Source organism: Sus scrofa, chromosome 2, assembly GCF_000003025.6.
Source record: "Sus scrofa isolate TJ Tabasco breed Duroc chromosome 2, Sscrofa11.1, whole genome shotgun sequence".
NCBI lineage: Eukaryota > Metazoa > Chordata > Mammalia > Artiodactyla > Suidae > Sus > Sus scrofa.
This window is the reverse complement of record NC_010444.4, coordinates 120,150,087-120,176,435: the sequence shown is the minus strand read 5'-3', so window position 1 is coordinate 120,176,435 and position 26,349 is coordinate 120,150,087. Positions and strand designations below refer to the sequence as shown.

Genomic DNA, 26,349 nt, shown 5'->3' with positions numbered 1-26,349 from the left:
ATTTTGGCAGTGCAAGCATTATATATGAATGGAATCTTAATTCTTGCTTGGTCTAATTGATTTCAGCTTGATGTTGATTGGAGCTGTAAGTGTAATCTCTGCACCATTCATTGTTGGCCCCAAATTCCCTCCCTAAATCTGAAAGCCCAGCCTATACACACAAACCTTGTATCACAGGTACCAGCAGTACCACAGCCCCGATAAGCCTTACACCCCTTCCCAGACCAGCATGAAAGATGCGCACTCCTCCCACAAGTCAATGGTGGGGAAATCACTTGTAATACTTAGTCAAGTTCAAACACAAATGATGGATATATTTCACTGTCAACCTCTCTCATTACATTTGCATAATAAAGTCAGAACTTCTGTCTAACATAAATAATGGCCTTCTCCCCTCTATCATCAACAATATGCAGAGAGGATTTTTTTCCCCTGTGGCCTTTCTGTACACTTCATTCTTTTGTATAGGCCGGTTTTGCTCAGTACAACCCTCCGCTAACAGTGCCACACACTTAAGATTTTAACCAGTAGCCTAAAATTTGAGAATATAAAACTATAAATTCCTGCGTGCACATGTATGTGCTTTGCGGGCCAATTAAGATCCCCCAATATTATTTCCCATTAGGGTACATGTAGCTCACCAATCCCAAAGCTACTGTTCTCCAATTGTACACAAATCTCTCAGTGTATCATAAATATTGGGATCTTATTTTATGACTCTGGAAACCTATCCCTTAATATGAATCATTTTACTCAATTATTACTGCTCAAAAATACACTTACAGAGCTAAATAGTCATCTTGCAATGCTGCCACATTTTCACGAATTATAGTTGAATAAGTATTCCATATCGGGATAAGTCTCTTTAACAGATACTTCTGTAAAAAATAAAGAAAATGCACTGTTAGTTCTGCTCACGACACTCAACTGCCCTACTCTCCCCTTTGGACATTAACAGAGAGGTGATAGATATTTCTTCAGAAATCATCTTGATTTGTTACTAAATGTGCAACTGGTTATTTTTTTAACCTCTCTAGGTTCAGTTTCCTCATACTAAGGAATATATAAACAAACGATGTGTATAAGCACAATGCCTGGCACGTAGTAGGAATTTAAAAAATCTTAGCCGTTGTTATCATTTAGTATCATGTAAACATTTCTGCCTGTCTTTAAAAGGAAAGAGGAGGAAAAAGGAGTTCCCATTGTGGCTCAGCAGTTAATGAACCTGACTGGCATCCATGAGGATGCAGGTTTGATCCCTGGTCTCGTTCAGTGGGTTAAGGATCTGGCGCTGCTGTGAGCTGTGGTGTAGGGTGTAGACATGGCTTGGATCCCGCGTGGCTGTGGTGTAGGCTGGCAGCTATAGCTCTGATTTGACCCCTAGCCTGGGAACCTCCATATGCTTTGAGTGTGACCCTAAAAAGAGAGAAAAAAAAATAGAGGAAAAAATGTAAAACTATAAAACAATTTTTCCACCTTAAAACTTCGATGCTTAGTATATTTACCCCCAAAAAGCAAGGAATACTGATTATGCCTTCACCAGATTTAAGCCCTGGGTCTGAAATAAAGTTTCTTCAATTGAGCTGATAAATACTCAGATTATAACAGTCCTATGTTTACCAACATATCCCTCAGAATAAACTAATGTTACTCGTTGAAATTTTTTAAAAACAAATACCAGCTTTTACTTCTCTACGCAGAACCAGTGATCAGATGTTATCAATGAGCTACCTCGATCCCACAAATGTTTAAGTGCCTTCTTCTGTTAGTTGTCATGCCCACATTCAAGAATGCTCCCATCAGCACTTTGACACTAGATAAAAGGAAGTTTGGAACCCTGAAGTGCTTGTGTGCTCTCACCCTCTGACTGACCTGGAAATTCACTTGGAATCATCATCTAACACACTTGTTGGTTGGTTTGTGGCCCTAACTCTCGGAGGGGCTCTTTCTGAACTTTGGCTTTGGTTTTCTCTGGGCTGTCTTTCTTCTGATCACTGTTTAGGCTCTAATAACATAATTTTCCCTTTTTGTATCTATTATTTTCCTTTTTTTATAAGGATGTGATGGGAGTTTCCATCGTGGCTCAGCAGTAATGAGCTTGACTAGAATCCATGAGGATGTGGGTTTGATCCCTGGCCTCACTCAGTGGGTTAAGGATCCGGCATGGACATGGCTGTGGTGTAGGTTGCAGATGCGGCTCAGATCCTGCATTGCTGTGGCTGTGGTGTAGGCCGGCACCTGCAACTCCTATTGGATTCCTAGCCTGGGAACTTCCATATGCCATGCATGCAGCCCTAAAATAGACCAAATAAATAAAATAATAATAATAATAAAAGTACATGATGGCATGTCATTTTTTCATTAATTCCGAATTTCCAGTCTCTCTACCTATTTTCAAAAGCAGCTTCACCATGTTTACTGTTTCTGGAATAAAGTTTCTTGTTTTAAGTGCTGGCCCTGTAAATCAGAGTATTTCAATCATGAATATAAAGTTGGGAAAAGTCATTTTGTTTGACTAACAACCTTTTAGGGAAACAGCTGTTAATAGACATGATTCTTTTTTATATAAGAAAAAAAGCCATATCATTTCCATCCACTTCTGGTTTCTTAAGACACATTTGCACCTTCCCAAGGATTAAGTATCTTTTCAAACTTCTCTTATACTCATCTCCTAGACCAGGAGATGAAAATATCTAAGACTAAGAATAACCAGCCATTCTTAAGGAAATGAATATATACAGAACTAATAAATTATTATTTTGAGGAAAGACCTGCTTCACAGATGCCTTCTGAAATATAGAAAGAGGAAGATAGGATTAAAAAAAAAAAAACAAAACCCAAACTACCTAATAAAGCATGAAATTACCTTTAACAATGGGTATATATCATGGTTTTTCCCTTCAAAAATAAGATCCCTTGTCACCAGGTTCAGCAAAACTGCATGCCACACTATGATTTCATCTTCTTCAGCAAGGTACTTGGTTAAATCAAGTGCTGTTTCAATCTCAATATAATTGTTTCTGTTTGGGTTTAAAAAAAAAAACAGATTCAAAACAGCTTCCCTTGCTAAATAATTTGTACACTTTCCATATTTGTTCCACACGTCAATGCTTAACTTCAATAAGGTATATGAAATCAAGAAGCTAGAGAGTAAAAGTCCCATCTCATTGATAACGTGGAACCCAAGCAATGTTGACAGACCCTCCATGTCAGTTTGATAGGTTCAAATGCCCAAATTCTTGGAGGCTCTAGAAAATCCAGGCCAAATATTGTACCGATTGTCAGGCACTCAGATATCTGTGCATTTAGCTTTGCTGCATAGTAGTAAATTGACAGAACACTGTAGACCACTATAATGGAAAAAATAAAAATAAAAAAATAAACAGCAACATTAAAGAGAATAGGGGAAAATCAGATTGTATGCTATAATAATAACCATGTATCCAACAAGATAAATGGAAAAGCAAATATTGCATCAGTATAGTGAAATTTTGAGTCAACATTTTGGTCTTTGCTCTGGGTTTTGAATATTCTATAATTGCATTATAAACCCACAAAAAATAATGTGTAACCAATTATCTAGAAAAAAAAGAATATCTGTGTATTTAGTATACATTCTTAAGAGAGTACAATTTTCATTCAACAAATATTAATTAAAAGTCATTCTCCGTCTTTTGCCCCTGCTGGCCCCTAGTGGGAACACAAGCTAGAAAGTGCGCAAAAGACATTGCTCTTGCTCACCAGTGAGGAGCTAATTACTCAGTGAGGAGCTGAGACTTGCACCTAAGAAGCAGTTAATGAAAGGTCCTAGCAGAGGCAGTGAATGCAATAAAGTATAGCAAAGAAGAAAAATATACCCACATGATGGGAGAGTCAGAGAAGGCCTTCTGGAGGAGGAACTTGAGAAGGACAATGAAGGATGGGGAGGATTGGGATGGGTGGAAGGCAGCTTGAGGCAAAGAAGATAAAGTGGGAGTTAGTGTGATGGGCAGACCAAGCTAACCAAGGCAGGGGATTTCTTTACTGTAAACTAAGAGGTAGGGGCTAAAATGGCTAAGGTGAATCAAAACTGTGGAGGGCCCTGATTATCAGGATGAAGAGCTTACATTTGGTGGGAAAATGTTTAAACAACTGGGGTAACACTATGAAATTGATGCCTTATAATTTTGTTGCAACTGTGCTGCCCAAGGCAGGAGGGAATTCTATAGGATTAAAGGCTGGAAGCTATGCAATAGGCCAGGCAAAGCGGGATGAAAGTTGGCTCAGCATGGAAGCAGTGAAGGCCTTAAGTTAGGTGAGAATTCAAAAGACATTTCCCAGATCCTCAGAATGAATAGATAAGACAGGGTGACTTGATGGGAGATGGAGAGAGAAAGGAGTCAAAGATACCTCTGATGTTTCAAATGGGGATGATGGGAAGAACAGGAGTACCTTTGACAGAGAGAGAGATAATGGCAGGAACAATTTAGAAACAGAAATAAAGTTCAGTTACTGTTTAAGGTAATGTATTTTTTTGGCTGTGCTCACGGTATGCAGAAGTTCCTAAGACAAGAATAGAACCACCACCATAGCAGTGACAATGCAGGATCCTAATCCACTGGGCCACTAGGAAACTCCTAAGGTAATGAATTTAAGTGAACACAAGATAAACAGAATACAAGGGAGACACGTAGAGATGCAGATTTAGAAATCATCACAGCCATTATGGAGAACAGTTTGGAGATACCTTAGAAAATCTATACACAGAACTTCCATATGACCCCGCAATCCCACTCTTGGGCATCTATCCAGACAAAACTCTACTTAAAAGAGACACATGCACCCGCATGTTCATTGCAGCACTATTCACAATAGCCAGGACATGGAAACAACCCAAATGTCCATCAACAGATGATTGGATTCGGAAGATGTGGTATATATACACAATGGAATACTACTCAGCCATAAAAAAGAACGACATAATGCCATTTGCAGCAACATGGATGGAACTAGAGAATCTCATACTGAGTGAAATGAGCCAGAAAGACAAAGACAAATACCATATGATATCACTTATAACTGGAATCTAATAGCCAACACAAATGAACATCTCCTCAGAAAAGAAAATCATGGACTTGGAGAAAAGACTTGTGGCTGCCTGATGGGAGGGGGAGGGAGTGGGAGGGATCGGGAGCTTGGGCTTATCAGACACAACTTAGAATAGATTTACAAGGAGATCCTGCTGAGTAGCATTGAGAACTTTGTCTAGATACTCATGTTGTAACAGAAGAAAGGGTGGGGGAAAAATGTAATTGTAATGTATACATGTAAGGATAACCTGATCCCCTTGCTGTACAGTGGGAAAATAAAATAAAAAAGTAAATAAAAAATAAAAATAAATAAAAAATAAAAAAAATTAAAAAAAACACAGACTTAAAAGACACAAAAATCAAGTGTAATTTGTAAACCTTGTTTGGATCTCAATTTGAACAAATCGTTAAAAAAGATATTTGGAGAAAACTGAATATTAACCAGCTATTAAAATATATTAAGGACTTACAAAAAAAAAAGAAAGAAAAGGAATCATCAATATATCTTTCCACAAACAATTATTGTGTATCTTATACCTGCTGGGCACTGTACATATATACACAGTAAAACGATCACTAAAACCATCAGAATACATGAATTACCCAGAGTTAAAATAGAAGAAAATAACTTAACCATGATTGGTCTTAAGGATGCTCATGGCAGCAGGAGAAAAGTCAGACACCTGAGGAGAACCAGGTTTTCATACTGGAGTTTCAGGAAGCCAAAAAAGAAGTGTGCAAGAGAGTTCGGTTAACGGTATCACAGTTACCGTAATCGCAGAGAAAAATTTCCGCAGAGTGGTGGGTGATGTGCTGTACATCACAGAGGAAAAAAGAAAGTTAAAAACAAAGTATGAAATAAGCAGACATTCATTCAAGAGATATGGCAGGCCAAAGAAAGAGAGAAGACACTGATAGGGATGAGGGAGGCACAGGTAGTTGTAGAGGTCCTGATAAAGGACCACAGTTAAAGAGGGAAACTTAGGGGATATTGGGAGATCACTGTAAGTTAATGACTGCTCCTCGGAGTTCCCGTCGTGGCACAGTGGTTAACGAATCCAACTAAGAACCATGAGGTTGTGGGTTCGATCCCTGCCCTTGCTCAGTGGGTTAAGGATCTGGCGTTGCTGTGAGCTGTGGTGTAGGTCGCAGACATGGCTCGGATCCCGAGTTGCTGTGGCTCTGGCGATTGGACCCCTGGCCTGGGAACCTCCACATGCCGTGGGAGCAGCCCAAGAAATGGCAAAAAGACCAAAAAAAAAAAAAAATCCTCCAAAAAAGCCATCAGAACAAGGCAGGCTTGCTTGAGGAGTGAAGGTGGGAGAACTGCCTCAGGGGATGGGATGAGGCCTGCATTGAGATTCAGACCAAGGGCCAGAGTTTGAGGACCGCCCTTCTGCTGATTTGAATACCCACCTTACTGGAGACCCAGGAGAACTAGTACTCCCAGAAAGGAAGAGGTGGGCTTTTCCGACCCCCACTCTCCTTGGATGATAAAACCATAGCCCACTGGATCCTCCATCCTCCAGGCAGAACCTCCTCTCACAAACATCCTATCTTAATAAATCTATTTCTTGCCTATCATTTTGACGCTTTCTCAATTCCTGAAGAACCTGAACCTCAGTGAGTGATTCTTATTTATTTATTTATTTATTTATTGTCTTTTTGCCATTTCTTGGGCCGCTCTCACGGCATGTGGAGGTTCCCAGGCTAGGGGTCAAATCGGAGATATAGCCACCGGCCTACACCAGAGCCACAGCAACTCTGGATTCAAGCCGCGTGTGTGACCTACATCACAGCTCACAGCGTGTGTGACCTACATCACAGCTCACAGCAATGCCGGATCGTTAACCCACTGAGCAAGGGCAGGGATCGAACCTGCAACCTCATGGTTCCTAGTCGGATTCGTTAACCACTGTGCCACGACGGGAACTCCTGATTCTAATTTAAAACCAAGGGTTTAAGCCCCAAACTGGGTTTCGGCTGGGTTCCAGTCCTGGCACGCACAGGGATTGAAGGCCCAATCTGGGTTCTGGCTAGGCTGAGGCTGTTCATACTGTCAGTTTCAACACTGGATTTGTTTTTTGGTTTTTTGGCTGCACCTGCAGTATATGGAAGTTCCCAGGCCAGGGTCTGAATCTGAGCTGCAGTTGTGGCCTATGCCACGGCTGCAGCAACACTGGATCTTTCATCCACTGTGCCACGGTGGGAAGTTTTGGATAATTTATTATGCATACCCCTTAATTTTATTGTCTGGAAATTTTAAATTCTGAAGATATATTAATTTCCCTGGTTAAAAACTTAGTAGCACAGCTTATAATGAGTAAATCCAATATAAATGAGATCAATAATTCTGCAATATACTAAAATTCAGGCTCATTAAAATTATCCCTACATCTATCACACTTGGGTAACAAAAATCACTTCAAAATCTTAATCGATAGTCTCTTTCCAGAAATGCATTTTTTTAAAAGCTATGTCATTACTTTATTTCCTTAACTCCCAATATCTTAGAAAATATGCTGATATCTTCTACCATCTACGTAAATTTATCCATTTTAATATTTCACAGTCTTAAAAATATTTAAGACTTTACAAATGAAAGTCTGAACCATTTGTATTTTACCTAAGTTTTTACTTGACAGATTTTAAAAAATAATTTTTATACATTTTGTAATAATCCTACAACTATTTAAACACTACTACTTTTTTCTATTTATATCTTCTCTGCCTCACCATTGTAAAAGGTTTCCTTTAAGAGCTTCCTTTTAAAACACTGAATTTTCTTTGCTGCTCTTTTAAGATCCTTTAAAAAATTCTCCATAATCACCTCAGGCTTTATTATACCAAAGTTAATTTAAAAATATATAGGTCTTTCATGTAAGTGACCAACAAGTTTTGACTTGGGAAAAAAAACATATTCCTTCCTCTCAAGTTGTGAAAAACATTGTTTTCTATGGCTCTTATTTCTAATAGTAGATATCACTGCTCTTTCCTGATTATGACTTTTTAATTGCCTCTTTTCTAATATTTTTATTGTTGCAAAATATGCATACCAGAAAAACCTGTCATCTTAACCCTTTTTAAGTGCATGGTTTGGTGGTATTAAATATATTCATAACATTGGGTAACCACCACCGCCACCATTCAACACCATACTTATTTTCATCTTGTGAAACAAACTCTGTACCCATTAAACAATATCTCCTTCCCCATCTCCCCCACCACTGCCTCAACCTTTGGCAACCACCCATCTTTTGTCTCTGTGACTGCGACTACTCCAAGTACCTTATACAAATGAAATCATATAGTATTTGTCTTTTTGTGACTGGCTTATTGCACTTAGCATAATGTCCTCAAGTTTCACCCCCGTTGTTGCATATTCCACCACATTCTATATTAGCAATGTGAACTGATGTTTGGCACTCGCCATCTGCCTCTACATGGAGTAAAACATGAGCCACTGCAGCCGCTGCCCCACAGCACCCGTGAGGGGAGCTCAGGGTGAAGACCAGGAGTGAGACACTGTGCTCTGGGAAAACTGGAAGAATACGTCAGACCTTTTGAGAAGAAGATTTTATGTGCCCAATTCTTGCATCTCCTCATAGCTAGAAAAACGCTAAAATCCTTCATGATGCTGTCTGCTCCTTGTGACTGGTTGTAACCTTACGGAGATTAGCAACAAACTTTCTTGTAAAATGTGTGTATGCCGCATGCACCTCCCCTTAACTTTTATCATAACCTGATGATCCCCCTTTTCCTCCTTGGGTGGTATTTCAGCCTGGTCTGTAGTTCAGGATCAAGAATGTCACAGTCATCCGTGAAAGCAGTCACCTCCAAGGTGAGACCCAGTGAGTCCAGCAGATTGAAAACTCAGGATACTGGCCCTGATAGTGGAGGTGCATATCAAAGGAATGATTTCAGTGAGCCCAGGCCTGTTTTCTTCCTGCTACCGTGCCCTTTGTTGCAAAAACTCCTATATAACCTAGCTTCTCCTTCACCGCCCAGGAGCGGTTTCTCAGGGCTACCTGAGATGCTGTCTCCAGGACTTAAGTCCTAATTTTGCTCCAAATAAAACTTAACTCTAAACTTTCAGGATGGGTATTTTTTTAGTTGACAAATACACAGCAACCACAAAATTTGATCCTAATCTTAATAACTTAGGGCCTGTTTATAACGAAGAAGCAATTTCAAAGTGATGAGATTATTACGTTTATAAATTTCTTAAGGTACAAATACCATATGATATCACTTATTTGTAGAATCTGAAATATGGAACAGATGATCCTATCTAAAAATAACAAACACACAAACAAAGCACAGAAACAGAACATTGCCAAGAAGAGCAGACTTGAGGTTCCAAGGTGGGGGGAAAGGGGAGGGAGTGGGAGAGACAGGCATTTTGGGGGTTTCTGGGGATGCAGACTGTTATACCTGGAGTGGATGGGCACAGGGAAATGTGTGTGATTGGGTCACTTTGTTGTACAACAGAACTCGATGAAACATTGTAAATCAACTGTACTTTAATAATAATACTACTAAAAGAAAAGGAAAGGGAGTTCCCGCTGTGGCGCAGTGGTTAACGAATCCGACTAGGAACCATGAGCTTGCGGGTTCGGTCCCTGCCCTTGCTCATTGGGTTAATGATCCAGCGTTGCTGTGAGCTGTGGTGTAGGTTGCAGATGCGGCTTGTATCCCGCGTTGCTGTGGCTCTGGCGTAGGCCGGTGGCTACAGCTCCGATTCGACCCCTAGCCTGGGAGCCTCCATATGCCGTGGGAGCAGCCCAAAGAAATAGCAAAAAGACAAAAAAAAAAAAAAAAAGAAAAGGAAAAAAAAATGTCTTAAGGTACATCCTAAAACCGTAAAAGAAGAAAACAAACTTACTTAGACAAGGAAAAGGCATCATCGACCAACTGAAGTCTGTGAATAACAGGAATAGCCTGCAAATGAGATCCAGAGATGTTCAGGAAAAGGTGAGAACATTTTTAGCAAAAAAATTAATAATTTCCAAATTAATAACAACATTTAAAGATCACTGCTGTTTATAAAGCACTTTCAAGTAAATTATCTCATGTGCAGAGAAATGACCATTTCTAAGGATCGTTCTCCTAATTTATTTATTACGCATCTGCTTTTGATAAATAATCCTTCTGGACATCAATCATAAGGCTTAAATATGGCGGCGAGTTTTGCCAAAATACTTTATGAAAAACAGCCTTTTAAAAAATAAAACAAGAGGCCAAGTTTAAAGGGCTCCAACACAGAGAGTATACATTAAATTGTATCACAATGTCCAGATTATTCTCAGGGGGAATTTTTGGCACAGAAAACCTGAAATTAATATTACTTAGCACTATTTTGGCAAGACTGTGATACTCTTTTATTTATTTATGTTTTGAGGTACTCTTTTTTTTTTTCTTTCCCCAATACATTATTTTTTTCTTTCTACTATACGGTATGGTGACTCAGTTACACATACATGTATACATTCTTTTTTCTCACAATATCATGCTCCGTCATAAGTGACTAGACATAGTTCCCAGCGCTACACTCTTTTAAATGGGGTCTCTTTTCTTAAAATTTTATTGAGTCAATATATTACCACAAGCAGAGCTTTGAATCATGGAAAGGCAGGAGTTAATTGCTACCCTAACTCCTCAGGCTTCTGTCTGAGCTCCAGGGCACTGCCAAGCCACAGGATTCTGTCTCAGCTTGTGTCCTAAGGGTGCCTACATTTTCCTACCGTATTCCTTCAACACTCCCAGCATGTTCACATATGTGGTCCCAGAAAATCTATCTTTACAGCATTCCTTTGAGCAACTGAACAAGCCAAGCTTAATTCTTTCCTTGGTGGTAGTTGTATATCTTTTCTGGCAGTAATAACACTGACATTTTCTAGATTAATATGAACAGTAGAAATGTGTTATTTGCTCACCAATTATGTTGCAGGAATAAGTGAGCTCAGTTTTTCAAGTGAATCTACAATGGTTTCAAGAAATCACTGCTATCATGGCAGGATCTAGGGCTTCCATGGCTAAGAGAGCCCTTAGAAACTAAGAAGATTTTGGCTACTCTGAAAAAGATTTTTAAATAAAGTATTATTATAACTGGTCTTTGTACCTTTATTCAAAACCCCAACAACAATGATTTTTTTAAATTGCTGAACATGTTCTGAATGCCTGAAATGTGTCAGGCCTCTCTTAAACATAATACACACATCACCTTATTTAATCTTCACAACAACCCTTTAAGGTTGGTCTGCTATACCTATTATTATACAGATAAGGAAAGCAAGGAATGACTGGCCAAATAAGAGGCCCAAGGTCACACATCTGGTAAATAATGAACAGAATAGGACTATAGGTCTACCTGACCCATAACCCAAGATCTGGACCAATAGGCTGCTTCTGCTAGAGAGGCTGCTGTGTGACTCACAGAATTTTTGAAAAGAGAGAGACACCTAAGATACCTTTTAGCTCAACACTCTAGTTTCATGAATGGAGCCTAAACGCACAGCTGAAGATTTCACAGAGGAGCAAAATCTGCAGACTTCTAGGCCAGCATCCATCTCCATCCCTGGGGATTTGGTTTAATTCAATCAATTAAAATCTGACTGACAAGAGTTAGCCAAATTTTGATATTTATATACTGTATGTCGATTTATAGTTGTTTGACAACTTGAAGTGATAGTGGACTAGTATTCATAACTTGTGAAGGAAAATCTCTTCTGTGAGGGGGAGTGAGCATACAATTTTTATAAAATTAATATTTTCTAACATATATGTACAGCATGCCTATTACAGGCTTAGAAATTTTAAGTATATGTTTACCTCCATCGTCTAATCCTCATACTGAATAAGAAAGATACAATATTGTTCCCATTTTAAAGTAAAGCAAGTGAAGGAGAACAATGACATTACTTGCCTAAGATCACAAAACTACGGCTGATAGGAAATTATTCTGCTTTTTATCTTGAAAGCTATCAAATTATTTTGGAAAAGTAAAATTAATGTTCAAAACCACAGTACATTCAACCCAAACCTCCCCTTTCTAAGAAAAAGAAAAAAAATCCAGAATCCCGTGGGGTTAGGTTTGGTAAGAGGGGTCAGCTTCCCCCCAGACAAGTTAATGAAAGCTCAACCTCTAAAGGCTAGTAATTGCAATATTAATGATATTTAATAAAAGGTAAAAAATATAACCTCACCTTAGGATCTTTTTCAAGCTGTTGATTTAATCTCTTCCAACCTAATTTATCATAGTTAACTCTATAATATCCAGTCATATTCAAATTTAAAATCACCCAGTCATGATCAGAATCTGAAACTTGCATTTCAGGGAATACTTCTACAAAGAAATAAATGAAAAGTTTGAAATTGTATATTTGAAAAATATTTCACTATACGTTTGTACTACACCCTCTTAATTCTAAATAATAAACCCAATAAAACAAAAAATAACGAAATTCTAAAATATAGATTGATTTTATCACATCATTGTATTTTTTCACATTTAATGGTTTTTGATTTGCAACTTTTCTTTAAAGCTCTGCATTTGAGAAGAATAATATTTTAAACCAGAGAGCTTTTTAAAAGCTAGACATTTCAACATTTTATTATCTCCCTTTACATATATATATATATGTATTTATGCACATAGATGAAGATATTCTGAAAAATGTGTTACTTACTGCTGCTATTATCAAGCCAGACTAAAGACTGTGTGGTCCCATTTTTCATCCAAAGAATAGGTACAATCCATGTGTCACTTTTTGAAAAAAAATTAAAAATTCAGTTAATGTTCACATATAAGAACATAAGATCTCACTTATGATGGAGCATGATACTGTGAGAAAAAGAATGTATATATGTATGTATGACTGTGTCACCTTGCTGTACAGTAGAAAATTGACAGAATGATGTAAACCAGCAATGATGGAAAAAGTAAAAATCATTAAAAAAAAAGAATATAAGCCCCGAGCCAATATTAAATGAGATGAAAAAAAAAAAACAGAACTGTGTCCCTGTGGCTATGCAGGACTTTGCTCTTAAAATGATTCACTGGTGTTGTTTGTTTGTTTCTGTTTTCATTTTTTTAAGTTTTATCAAAATATAGTTGATTTACAATGTTGTGCTATTTTCTGTTGTACAACAAAGTGATTCCTTATACATGTACATATGATCCACTGTTGTTTTTACAAGCCAGGTTTGCTTTGGTTATTTATTTACATTATTGCTGTCTCTTACAGATTTGCTTCTTATAACTTAAGGTACCTATTAAGACTCTCTTGGGAGTTCCTGTCGTGGCACAGTGGTTAACGAATCCGACTAGGAACCATGAGGTTGCGGTTCGGTCCCTGCCCTTGCTCAGTGGGTTAACGATCTGGCCGTGAGCTGTGGTGTAGGTTGCAGACGTGGCTTGGATCCTGCGTTGCTGTGGCTCTGGCGTAGGCCGGTGGCTACAGCTCTGATTCGACCCCTAGCCTGGGAACCTCATATGCCGCAGGAGCGGCCCAAGAAATGGCAAAAAAAAAGACTCTCTTGCATCTCAAACTTTCAAGGCCTGTTTATATTAAACTATGGCTACCCGGCCTTACTCAGGGGTCATTCAAATGCTGCAGACAGATCCAAAGCCACCTGTGCCAAGGCAGGTGAAGAATCATTTAAGAAGAAAAAAGCTTGACAAAGCATTCTGAAATGCTTTTCCACCACAAGCTTTCTCCCCATCTGAAAAGTGTTCAGCAGGAATCAGCCAGATTATTCATAAATACTGAGTGCCAGCCTCCTTCCCACAGTGGTGGACTTGACTTGGATGAGGTTGGTAGCCACAGGGAGGACCTGAGTCATCTGAAGAGACCCAGGGCTTGGAATGTGGGTAACATTTCTAATTTGTTCAAATGCTTAAAGTCTGGTTTCTCAAAGACTTTGAACTGAAGCTTTACGTGATAGCTAAAGCCACCTCTTCTCAAAAGTCATGGAATATCACAATGAGAAAGGAAATACAGGTCTCCTATTCTCTCCAAAGAAAGAGTAGGACAACCTGAAAGTTTTGGTGGTGGTATATGAAAATGGATCACTCATTTGTGCTGATACTTAATACAGTGAGATGTGAGGATCAAAACTTGATCAAAAAACAGTTGAAAATTAGGTGAGTTAACGAAAGAGAAGGGAAAGTGCTGAATGTTAAGCTACTTTATACTTATTATTTCATTTCACTTTTACAAGAATCCCCTGGGATACATGTTATTATATTTACTCAGAGGTTTTTGTCGTTTTTGGTTTTTTGGAGGTTTTGTTTTGTTTTTTTGCCTATGCCATGCGGAAGTACCCAAGCCAGGGATCCAACCCAAGCCGCAGCAGTCACAATGCTGAATCCTTAACTGGTAGGCCACCAGGGAACTTCTCCTTGGAGATTTAAATAAGACACATAAGGTTCAAATTTTAGATCTATAATTCTAATATTTTAAATGACTACAAATGCACACTTACAAACATGGGCAGACACGCACAGAATTATTTTTCAAGGATACGGTCATCATTATTCTTTAAGGATACAGTTCTGTTTCTAGGGAAGGGAGATGACCTTGCAACACAGTCCCCTTTGCTCTTAACTAACATGAGGCCATCCAGGCTCTATCTTATTGCCTCTCACCCATAAATCTGAGTAATTCATTACCTCTGTCTAAAGGACAAAAGAGAATACATAACACCCAAAGCTGTGGTTGCAGGTGTGGCCCTAAATCCCAGGAGAGGGGCACTGCATGAATTTCTAAATGCAGGTCTTTGGCCTTGCCCCATCCTAGTGCTCTAGCAATATCCTGCATGGGGCACTCAGTCACCATACCAGAGTCACCCCATGGAAGGGTGCAGACCCAGCAGGGGTTATGCCTCCTCACCCATAGGCTCAGTCCCATGGGAGGTGAAGACAGAGGAGTAAATCTACCTACTTGTGAGTTAGAAGACTCTGATTTTTAACCTTTCCAAGATAAAATGGCTCCTGTTTCATGATGCCAGTAGATGCATTTAAGGTGATAATTGGAAAACCACTCTGGTGTGTCCAGCTGTCCATGATGCTTTTTACTGTTGCTGGCAAAAGAATTTTGCTCTGTTCATCTACAGCCTGTTTTAAAGAATCATCACAAAAGCAGACATTTGTCATCAAAATATTTCCAGGTAGAAATTTCCTAAAAGAAATTACATTGTTCTCTTTCTCCTCATTTATATAGTAATTCCCAGTAGATAATACTCTGGGCCCAATTTAATTCTGTTCAACTCTCTAAATATGAATGGTTCTATAGACTGTTCATTCACTGAACACATATTTATGGATCAAATATGTGCAAGACCCCCTTCTGGGCACCTGAAATATAGTGAAGACTAAAGATACAACTCCTGACTTAAGGGAGTGCCACAAACAAGGAAAGACTGTTTTCCTTTGGCTCTGCCATTGGCACAAGGCCTCCCAATCTTCAGTACAGCTGAGCAGAAACATGGCAGGAGATGAAAGAATTACCATTTGAAAATGCCTCCAAAGATCATCTTGCTCAGCATTTGAGTAAGAAAATGTCTCCAAATAGGACTGTCAAAATAGGAAAGTTAAGGTTAAAATAAAGAACATGCCCAAGCAATTTATGTTTACTGTCATCCAGGTAACAACAATTTTGTAAACTCACCTTAAGTGCGCTGATAAATATCTTCTCATTCAAGAAACTAGAAAGCATCCGGGCCATAGACGCTCCCTAAGACACAAGAACATTATGTGAACATAATTCAATATCTAAATACAGACACATTTGATTGTGACAAGGAAGATTCTGAGCTACGCTCCTGATTGCACTGTGTGAGGCTTTAGTTGAATGTCTGGGTTATCCCCAAACATGCTAATGAATAAAATAGGAGACTGTCGTTAATTAATGGCTAAAAGGTGAGCAAGTGTCCCACATATAAATAGTCCAGCATAAGGAAAATTTTTAATTTGGGATATTTACAAGGCCAGTGTAAAGAAAAAGTGTTGCCTGCCATTCCAGTTCTACAAGGATCAAGCCGTAGGCCACCACGGCCTTGCCCCCTGACAGTGTGCCCTGAGGGGAGCTCAGGACGGAGGAAAACAGGAGGCATTCTGCACTTTGAATAAACTGGCCTCTAGATAGTTAAGATACATATCTAAGGAAAAATTTCAGTGACCCCAGATTCTTGCATCTTTCCACACACAGAAAAGCATTAAAATCCTGCTATGGCTCAGGATCCCCTGACCCAGGAACTTCCACTTGCTGCAGGAGTGCCCCTCCCAACACCCCTCCCCACAAAAAAACCCCAAACACTAAAATCATTAACTTGAGATATCTGTTCTCTGAGACTAGCAGTAATCTTTTCACACTTGACTGCATGCTTTTCTTAGCAAAAAAAGCTCATATATATATCCTGGCTCCTCCCTGACCTCTTTGGAGCTGTTTCTCAGCACTTTCTGAGAGGCTGTCTCCCAGACTATCGTCCTCAGTAAGATTCTCAAACAAAACATAACGCACAGCTTTCATGTTGTGTGTTTTTCTCTCGGTTGACAAAAGAACAGAATTCCACTGACAAGAAGGGTTCACCTTAAAAACAGCAAAGTCTTTATTTATAAAGGTGGGTGATAGTGAGTATCTATTATAGGTAGATTAATATTTACTAGATAAGAACCCATGTAACCACGTTTTCTGAAACCAATCTACTGAATAATGTTAAAATTCTGTACAAAGTTGTGTAGCAGCACATCAGTGTGGGACTTCAAGGCTTCTCCAAGGAAATAAAACTCAAAAAGCCTCTGGGAAAGGTAAGCATTGCCAGATCCTTATCATCCCACCTGTCTCCCTGTTATTGTTACAATGTTCCTAAGGACCTCCCCACGCTAGTTACTTAGACTGCTCCTTCCTGCCCCCTACTAGAAAAGGTATGTAGCCCACTCCTTACCCTACCCCTATAGGGGCAGCAGAGGCCCCCAACCAACCAACAAGTGTATCAAAAGACTCCATCCTGTCCCAACCAACCAGTAAGGGCATCAGAAGACCCCATTCTTCCCCAACCAACAAGTCAACAGGTCAACAGGTGTATGGCAAGACCACTCCACACACTCCTTTGTCTTTGGGCTATAAAAATAGACACAACCATGCGTCCGTCCCCAGTCGGCTCTCCCTGATTATCAGGAAGTCAGCCCACTGTGTTGACAGTGTCTCTTGCCTCAATAAACTTGTCTTTTCTACATCTTGGTTTTAATCCGGAAAATTCTTTGTCCACCCATGTGCAGAGACCACAAAACTAGTCCACGACCCTTAGAATCCATTTCGTGCAGCTTTCTCTAAGAGTACAGAACAAAGGAAATGTGTAACTGATTTTACCTTGTTGTAAGTAAACTGGTCAAAGAGCTCATTTATTTCATTGGTTTCTGTGAAATTTTCCACCTTCCTGGATACAGCTCGAGACACCAGGGCATGATCTTCTCTGAGGACACCGTGTAAAATATTCGAAAAAAAGATCTCATCCTAAAAGGGAAACGTTGAGCCACGTTAACGTCTGAAGTGTCACAGAAACTTCTGAGAACATTCAGTTCAATGTTCCAAAAATACTTTCAAAAGCTAACATTGAAGAGTGGGAAAGCAGTAATTAAGAAGGGCTTTCTGGGCTGTAATATGCTAAATAAGTCAGGATCCCTCAAACAACAAAACTCTAGGATATTTTCCTTCCCATTTAATATCTTTTTTTTTCTTTTTTTTTTTCTCTTTAGGCTGCACCTGTGGCATAAGGAAGTTCCCAGGCTGGACATCGCCTCCGAGCCGCAGCTGTGACCTACACCACAGCTGTGGCAATGCTGGGTTCTTAACCCACTACACTAGGCCAGGGATCCAAAAGCCACTGCAGAGACAATACTGGATCCTTCAACTTGCTATGCCACAGTGGGAACTCCTGGTATCCTTTTTTATTTCGATTAAAATCAATCAATTATGAAGGTTAGTATGGCTTCCAAGAGAGTCATCTACACTCCCCTAAAGAGGTCCCTGGCCACTCAGGTCCTCCAGGAAAGAGCACCTCTAGTGTTTTTAACCCTCTAGAATTTTATTGGTAATTTTATTAGTAATCCCTTAAAATTTCAGCCTCTCTTATATGGGCACCTCTAAACCAAAAGCATGCCAGACTTATAAATTCACATTGATGCTGATGTAATGATATTAGTTATTAGAAATAAATCCACAGACTGGATATTGTAGTATAGCTCCTGTGCTAAGAGAAGTCAGTTCACTATGTTTTAGTAAGGATAAAACTCTTCAAAAGACTAGATCTCTCCTTAGACACAAGACAAAGCTCATTTCTTTCTGAAGGAAAGCTAGAAGGAAAATCAAAGAATAGTCAAGAGGTACATGGGAGACACAGCTGAAGGAAGGGCAGTGGGGAAGCTGCAGGGACAGCTCGCTCCCACCCTAGAGAGCCAGACATGCACCTGCTCATCCACATGAAGTCTCAGCTCCCTGTGACTCTCGCCAGGGTCCCCCAGCTGACTCTCTCACCCTCGACAGTGTCAGATAAACATTCCACTTGGCAATGTTCCAATCAATCCTCTCCTCTTAGCACATTATTTTTAGACTTATTCATACTTTAAACTACTAAAAACTCTATTCTTTCCCAAATGAAAAAGCCTCTCCTTTTGAGCAATGCATGTCAAACAGGGATGTTCTTGGGATTCTGTCAAACTCATATTCGAATTCCATTGGTCTGTATTTCTAATAAACTACTAGGCAATGTCAATGTCATTAGTTTGAAAATTACACTTTCAGTAGCAATGATTTAGAGGGGACATCTGCATTAATCTGACCTTATTCATTAAGTGTAGGTTTTACTAATTTAACACCCAGGAGTTCTTGAGTGTGTGCACTGTTTATCCATATGTCATTTAAACAAATGAAGAAAATAGAGAAGATAAAAACACCTATAAGCCTACATCCTACAATAACTTTCATTACAATGTTAGTTCAGCTCTTTTCAAGCTTTTTTTCCCCTATTTATTCTAGTATTTGTAGAAACTTTAAATCCTGTTTATTATAGCATTCATCTAGAAATTTTGCTATCTTATCTTCATAACTATTCCTAGTAATAGCTGCTGTATTATGAATGGAACAATTATAACTTGGAAAGAAATAACCCAAAAGTGAATCACAATTATCATGGAGTGGTCAAATCACAGATAGTTTTCTTCTTTTCAAAGTACAGCAGATACAGTTTCTGCAAAAGCAAACCATTAATATAAATAAATGTACAGCTGCATAATATCCCACAAGACCGATGGGCCATAATTTACCTAATCATTTCCCTTTTAGGTAGGCATTTAAGTTCCTTCCAGTTTTTTGCTGTTATAACAATGTATTAATGAACACTTTTGTACACATAGGCTTTTTAATATTTCGTGGAGGTTTCCTCTCTCAGGATAGATTGCCTGTCTCTATTCTGCCTGCCTGGTAAGGTTCTACATAATCTTGGTTGCATCAGAATCATAAAAGATAAGTGATGAATAATGCAAACACCTCTTCCCAACATCCTTCAGGTCTTCCTACTCTTTTTAAAATTATTATTACTATTATTTGCTTTTTTTAGGGCCATACCCAATGTGGAAGTTCCCAGGTTAGGGATCAAAAAAAAAATTATCTAGCTACTGCATACAGTGATTGGATAAAGTGAATCCTAACACCATTCTTCCTGCAAACTGTGAGATCCCAGAGAATAAAACTTGGGTCTATTAAATCTGTCCTTATCCTATAAAATATAACAGTATTTATTACAATAAATTTGTATGGAATCTCATTGTGGTTAAAAGCACAGGCTTTGGAGTTCAGTGGCCTGGATTTGAGTCCTATCATAGCCTCTTAGGAGTTGTGTGTTTCATAGAAGGCAACCAACTTCATCGCTCTGAAACTCAGTTTTGCCTTTAAAATTGAAGGAAGCAACACTATTCTCACTGGATTATTATCAGGACTAAATTAATTTACATAAAATTCTTAGCACTGTGACTGGCAAATAGAACATGCTCAATAAGGTTAACCACTACTATAATTACATTATTATTGTTATAATTATTATTTCTTTAGAGATGTTCTGAAGCTTGAATCAGATAATGTATATAATACTCAATATGCACATAATGATGCTTTGTAAATGGTGGCTGTTACAATAAGAAGTATAGATACTCAATAATCTGTTAAATGTGTGCATGAAACTTATTTTGTGGATGAGGAACAAGGACTTGGATGTGTTCAACTACTTGCCTGAACTTAGAGTGATCCTAAAAACAGAGGTCTGACTGGTTGCAAGGTTCCTATACACCCTTTGCCTCCACCAAGTCTGATGCTTCCTTGGACCAGGCAGAACAAGAAGGATGGAGAAAAGTCAGGGAGTAGCAATGTCAGAGCTGGAATTTTAGGGATCAGTGAATCAACTGGAATGTTCTGAATCCTTGGCCATGATGAGCCATTCGTCTCATTTTAAATGACTTTCAAGTGAAACTGAGCCAGAAATAGAAAAAAATGGAACTCTGTTTCTGCATATAGTTCTGTGATGCCCTTCCTCACTTTCAATCTCTGATACTAGGTTAAAAGGAAGCCAAAGTTCTGATCTCTCAAAGATCATTGAAACAAAACCTTAAGCTTTTAAAAAAATGAAGCTTGTGGCAGTTTTCTCAAGCTTCAAGGTCTGATACTTTTCTGGCAAGGGTTATATTTCACTCAGCTCCACAAGAGACTGAGAAATGAAAACTCAGAAAAAGAGTGAGTAAGAATCAATGATAAAAAGAAATAACCTAAGTGGTACAAGAGGATAATCATACCCTCTTAGCTTCAAAAACAGCAGTAATATACTTTCATCAGCATTTTCCAGATATGATAATATTTTAGCCATTTTAGTTGCAGTAAGAATAACTGATTGATGTTGATAATATAGTCTATTCAATTAAGGGCTTACAGGGTGAATCTAATTGTTTATGGGAATGGAACTTCTTTCCCTATTGACTCTCAGGACAGAGTTAATTTAGGATACAACCAAATGCTTTCAAAAACATTTATAGATGACGCTAACTACGTGCTAGATGTTACTTTATAGAAGAGAGGTATAAACAATTTTGTAGGTTTAGTGTATATGGAAAGGACTCTTAAAGACGACTAGGATTTACCATATGTAGATAAAGTTTGTATGTGGGAAGAGTCATATAATGAACATACACCATAAACTCCTTGAGGATAAGAACACTCCTAGGCATTTTCTCTGCAAGGACAGTGGTTAAAGGCTTGGCTTCGCAGTCAGAGAAAATTAAATCTGGAAGTAAATCTCATCTCTGACATTTAATAACTATGAGACCTTGAACAACATACTTAATGCTTCTTTACCTCAGTTTTCTCAACATAAAACAGAAAAATTAACAACTATACTTATATGATTGTTTTTAAGCTTGAGAAGATGATACACTTATAGAACTCACACTGCCGGGCAGTTAAGCCCTAAGTATTACACAGTGTTACTGTTATTATCATCATTATCCTCCTCATCAGACTAAACACAGATAACTGGAATAGAATCATGGTTCTCCTTCCAACTTGGGCAAATCAATTAATTTTTCAATACTTCATTCTCCTGATCTACATAATCATGTCCAACCCAGAGGAGGAAGAGCAGAGGAACTGCAGAGTGGCTGGACTGTAGGATGGTGGGCGTTTTATAGGATGTTCAAATAGTGTAGGGTGTGTGGAACTGGGGCTGAAAGATGGTGTTATAGCAGAGGTTCCCTGAAACTGCAATTTCAAAAACAGGTAAAAAAAATTTTTTTTTACTTTTCTGTGGGGCCAAGATAGCAACTTTTTATGCTGCCAACTTTTTTTTTTTTGGTCATACTGATGGCACATGAAAGTTCCTGGGCCAGAGAATGAACCCGTACCACAGCAGTGACCCAAGCCACTGCAGTGACACAAGCCACTCAGTGATCCTTAAACCACTGAGTCACAACTTGTCAACTTTTTAATCAACAAGTTGTCAAAAGTTGTCAATGTTTTAATCAACAAAAACCCAAATATTATCTATCTACCGTCTCCCTCCTTTCATAAAGAGGGGGGTTTTACAACCAATGTAATAAAAACAACACAATCTTAGACTCTCCTTCAAAGTGCATAAATTTAGCCTGTAAGTATCTGGCCAGAGGAGATGAGCATTTCATATGTCAATACACAGCAAATGAGTTGGGGCAGGGGTAGAGAGAAAAGAGGCCAAGAATGGAGCCTTGCAAACACTTGGGAGGGGGAATAAGAGAAAGACCAGCAAAGAGAAGCAGAAAGAGCAGCCCTGAGCATCAGAGACATGGCAGGAGGCAGGAACAGAGTGGCAGAGAGGAACCCTGGCTTGGTGTGAATAAGTGATATCTGTGTCAAAAGATGGTATTAAATCTTAACATTTTAACACCTAAATCTAATACAATCAATTTGGCTTTGTCATGCCATTCTGAAAGCACTACCAATCAACTTTAAATTAAATACCAGAAACATAACTCATAGTCAAAATAATCAGATTTTCATATCCATAAATTCATATTCCATATTACTATTTACTCAAAACAGCAAAAGAATATCAGCTATGTTATATGTAATTAACATATAATATTTATTATATATAATTTGCATATTACTTATCATTAAAGTCATAGACTACTGATCACAAGTGCCTTAAAACTCTGTCTAGATAGAAATAAATGAAAATAACCTAGGAGTTCCCATTATGGCTCAGTGGAAACGAATCTGAGTAGCATCCACGAGGACACAGGTTTGATCCCTGGCCTTGCTCAGTGCGCTAAGGATCTGGCGTTGCCATGAGCTGTGGTGTAGGTCACAGATGAGGCTCAGACCTGGCATTGCTGTGGCTGTGGTGTAGGGCTCAGCTGTAGCTCTGATTTGACCCTTAGCCTGGGAACCTCCATATGCCACTAGTGTTGCCCTAAAAAGACAGGAAAAAAAAACCCTAAAATCTAATACTTGGGAAAGATTACATACATAAAACTTGTAAGGTGATATGCTAAAATGTTAGGCAACACTTTAAAATCTTGCTTTCAAAAATGATTTAGTGATTTGTGGAAATGCTCTTATAAAATATGAGGCAGAAAATGCATTACAGATTTCTATATAATTCTCTCTTTTAGGACTATTTACAATCATAAGAGCCTGGAAAAAGACAACACACCAAAAAGATAACACTTACCATTTCTGGTATTGCACATAACTTAATATTCCTTGTATGTTTTTATATTGTATACATTTGCAACAATAAACATGTATTACTTTTATAATTAGGGAAACATAAATAAATTTAATAGACATCCTTACCCGTGGGAGTTTAGGATTGAAGTAGTTAATTACTCCAACCTCAAAATAGGATGCAAAACCTTCATTGAGCCAGATATTGTTCCACCAATTCATGGTAACCAAGTTTCCAAACCACTTTTGGAGTTGGGAGAAAAAGGAACATTCTTAAATTCAATTTAAGTAATACTTATTGTAACTGTATGTGAAACAAATGTAAGGTGAAAGACAAAATTAGAATTGATTTGCCATCAATGATAAAATTTGACAACAGGACTCTAGAATCACACTATTTTTTTAAGATAAAGATTTATCAGTTATGCATCTCTCTAAAATAATCATTTCACATCCAATGAGTGAAAGTGACTTTTTAAACACTGTGATGTTCAAAAATAAGGCAAGCTAGAGTAATATTTCTTAAATTGTCCACTTTGCCCCCAAAGTTATGTTAAGTTAAAGCAGAAGTCCTGAAGGGTCACTTAACACTTACTAATTACAGGATCTTGTCCTCGAAACAGACCACAGCAGGATTTGCTGTAAGCAGTTATTATGTTTCAAGGATATGATTTGATGTGCATCATGCAAAAAAGTCACTCAAGAACTCATATGTTCTGCAAAGTAGTCCAGCTATAATTATTTTTTATTTGAGCTTAACAGAAAAAAAGTGACAAATGGATGATGAATAGAATCAGGAAAGAAAAACACAATAATTTCCAAAATCAACAAATCCACACCCTGGTATTTAACCAAATCCTTGTAACAGCTGTGATGTACTAATAGTTAGCAGCCTGCATCCCAAAACAATGCGTCACTTAGGCTATAACAAAAAATGACACTTTGGGTGACTGATCAAAACTTGTGAAAGTGTGAGTTGACTGGAATAATGTGTTATTCAATACCAGTAAATCACTCTTTTCTGAAATTTCTCAGGGATCCTCATAACAAGAAGTATCAGTTTCATAGTTTAGGCCATTTCTTCCTTGACAAACTTGTACTAATACAATGAAAGTCAAAATGCAGATGTGAGAATCTCCATCAAATCAAATAACTAAACTTCTAAAAATACAACATAAAAGCACATAGATCTAATGAAATAAAACCTGTTTACATGGGCTTTGAGGATGCAGCTGGAGGATTAATTACTGCTTACTTCATTAATCTATTGACTCTAATCCTTTAGGCTTAACTTCTCTCTCAAAAAAAAAATTTTTTTTATAACAATGTACTGATGAAATATGGATATCTTCCAGTAACTTTTTGAATATCCCTATTTTAAGATGGAGTGAAAAGTAAATACTCCTAGCTCTGCTTCACTTACTTTTCCTGCAGAGAACTTTGTGGAATGAAGTTGCTCTTCAGATATAAATATATAACCTGGGAATGGACTATTAGTTCTCATCACTGTGATCCATCACCAATAGTTCAAATACACCAAGGATCTGATTATACAGAGCCTTCCATGTTTTTACTCACTGTCCCACTTCTCAAGTAATTTTTTTTTAAATTGATAAACAGCAGAGTTTTGAGAGGTTTGCAACTTTGGTTACAGCAGTTGGAGAACATCTTTATATAAAATAAGAAAGAACATTTTACCACATGCCTGATGTCCAATCTCATGGCAGACAATGTAGGAGATCACAGTCTTTTTTTCTGTTAGTTTATCATTTGGTTGCAGCAACAACAATGACTCATCAAACATCAATAGTCCCCAGTTTTCCATTGCACGGTTGTCAAAAGTAGGCAAGGCGATTATATCTAAGTGGATTTAAGTGGAAGGGAAAAATGAAACTATCTCTTCCTCAAAATTTGAGACTTTGAGATACAAACATCTCAAAGTGAAATCATAACATATAAATAAAATGCAAGTGAATATTTATAATTTGAGGGGAATGAAGGATTTGAGGCTAAGATCAAAGAAAGAAGCCAAAAAATAAATTATTTTGACTATATGAAAATCAAATACTTTTGATAAAAGGCCTGTATCCAAAATATAAGAACAACTTTGAAACTCAACGACAAGAAAATAACTATGAAATTAGCAAAATATCTAAATAGACATTTCACTAAAGAGACACACCCTGCCCTCACTGCTGCCAAGGGCCCCATGACTGGGTGCCACTCCACCTCACTGGGAGTCATTGCCAGTGCCCAGGGCCCTGCAACCAGATGCAACCCACCACTCCTACCTCCCCATACGTCACCATCATGGCCAAGCTCCCGGTGCACCTGCATACACTTGGTCAAGGTGATAAGAGCCTGTACACACTGAAGAAAGACAGTAAGTATTCAAACAAAAAGCAGCCCTCACACCAAAGGGGGGGAAAAAAAAGGTAAATAAACACAAACTACTCAGGGATGCTCCCATATATAAATAGCCTCTTAGACTACAGTATGTAATTATTCTCCCTAAAGTCAAAGAGTAAGAAAAATATAAGCAAAAGAAAGAAGCATAGCAGCTATTCCCAATTAAAGGAATGGGGCAATTCCTCTGAAGCAGCAAACAATGAAACAGACCTCTTCAGCCTAACAGACACTGAGTTCAAAAAGGAGGTAATGCAAATATTGAAGGATTTAAGAGAGGCTATCAACAGTAATGCAGATTACTGTAAAAAGGAATCTAGAAACAATAATGAGGGCCAAGAAAAATTAGAAAATTGATTTGTCAAGATGAAAGCTGAGCTAAAGGCAATGCATAGCAGAATGAACAATGCAGAGGAATACATAAGTAACTTGGAAGATAGAATAATGGAAATCACCCAGTCAGGACACAGACAAAAAGCCAAATGAAAACAAAGTTAAAGCAATATAAAAGACCTATGGATAATATAAAGCATGGCAATCTACACATTATAGGGATCTCAGAAGGAAAAGAAAGAGAACAGGGGACTGAAAATATATATGAATAAATTATGGCTGAAAACTTCCCAAAT

The 26,349-nt window shown here is 38.2% G+C and overlaps 1 protein-coding gene across 3 annotated transcripts in view; it reads right to left on the bottom strand.

The window, feature by feature from the left end:
* The window catches only part of LVRN (laeverin), a 76,145-nt gene that overhangs the window by 17,293 nt on the left and 32,503 nt on the right, over positions 1-26,349 (bottom strand). For all 3 annotated transcript variants that reach the window (XM_013995045.2, XM_003123852.4, XM_013995046.2), the window contains 11 exons: positions 25,020-25,174; positions 23,444-23,557; positions 17,441-17,584; positions 15,740-15,805; positions 15,580-15,645; positions 15,014-15,186; positions 12,758-12,834; positions 12,275-12,414; positions 9,955-10,010; positions 2,867-3,020; positions 784-878 (listed from right to left, as the gene is read on the bottom strand). In XM_013995045.2, the coding sequence (XP_013850499.1) occupies positions 784-878; positions 2,867-3,020; positions 9,955-10,010; positions 12,275-12,414; positions 12,758-12,834; positions 15,014-15,186; positions 15,580-15,645; positions 15,740-15,805; positions 17,441-17,584; positions 23,444-23,557; positions 25,020-25,174 (1,240 nt within the window). The remainder of the gene's footprint in view (positions 1-783; positions 879-2,866; positions 3,021-9,954; positions 10,011-12,274; positions 12,415-12,757; positions 12,835-15,013; positions 15,187-15,579; positions 15,646-15,739; positions 15,806-17,440; positions 17,585-23,443; positions 23,558-25,019; positions 25,175-26,349) is intronic.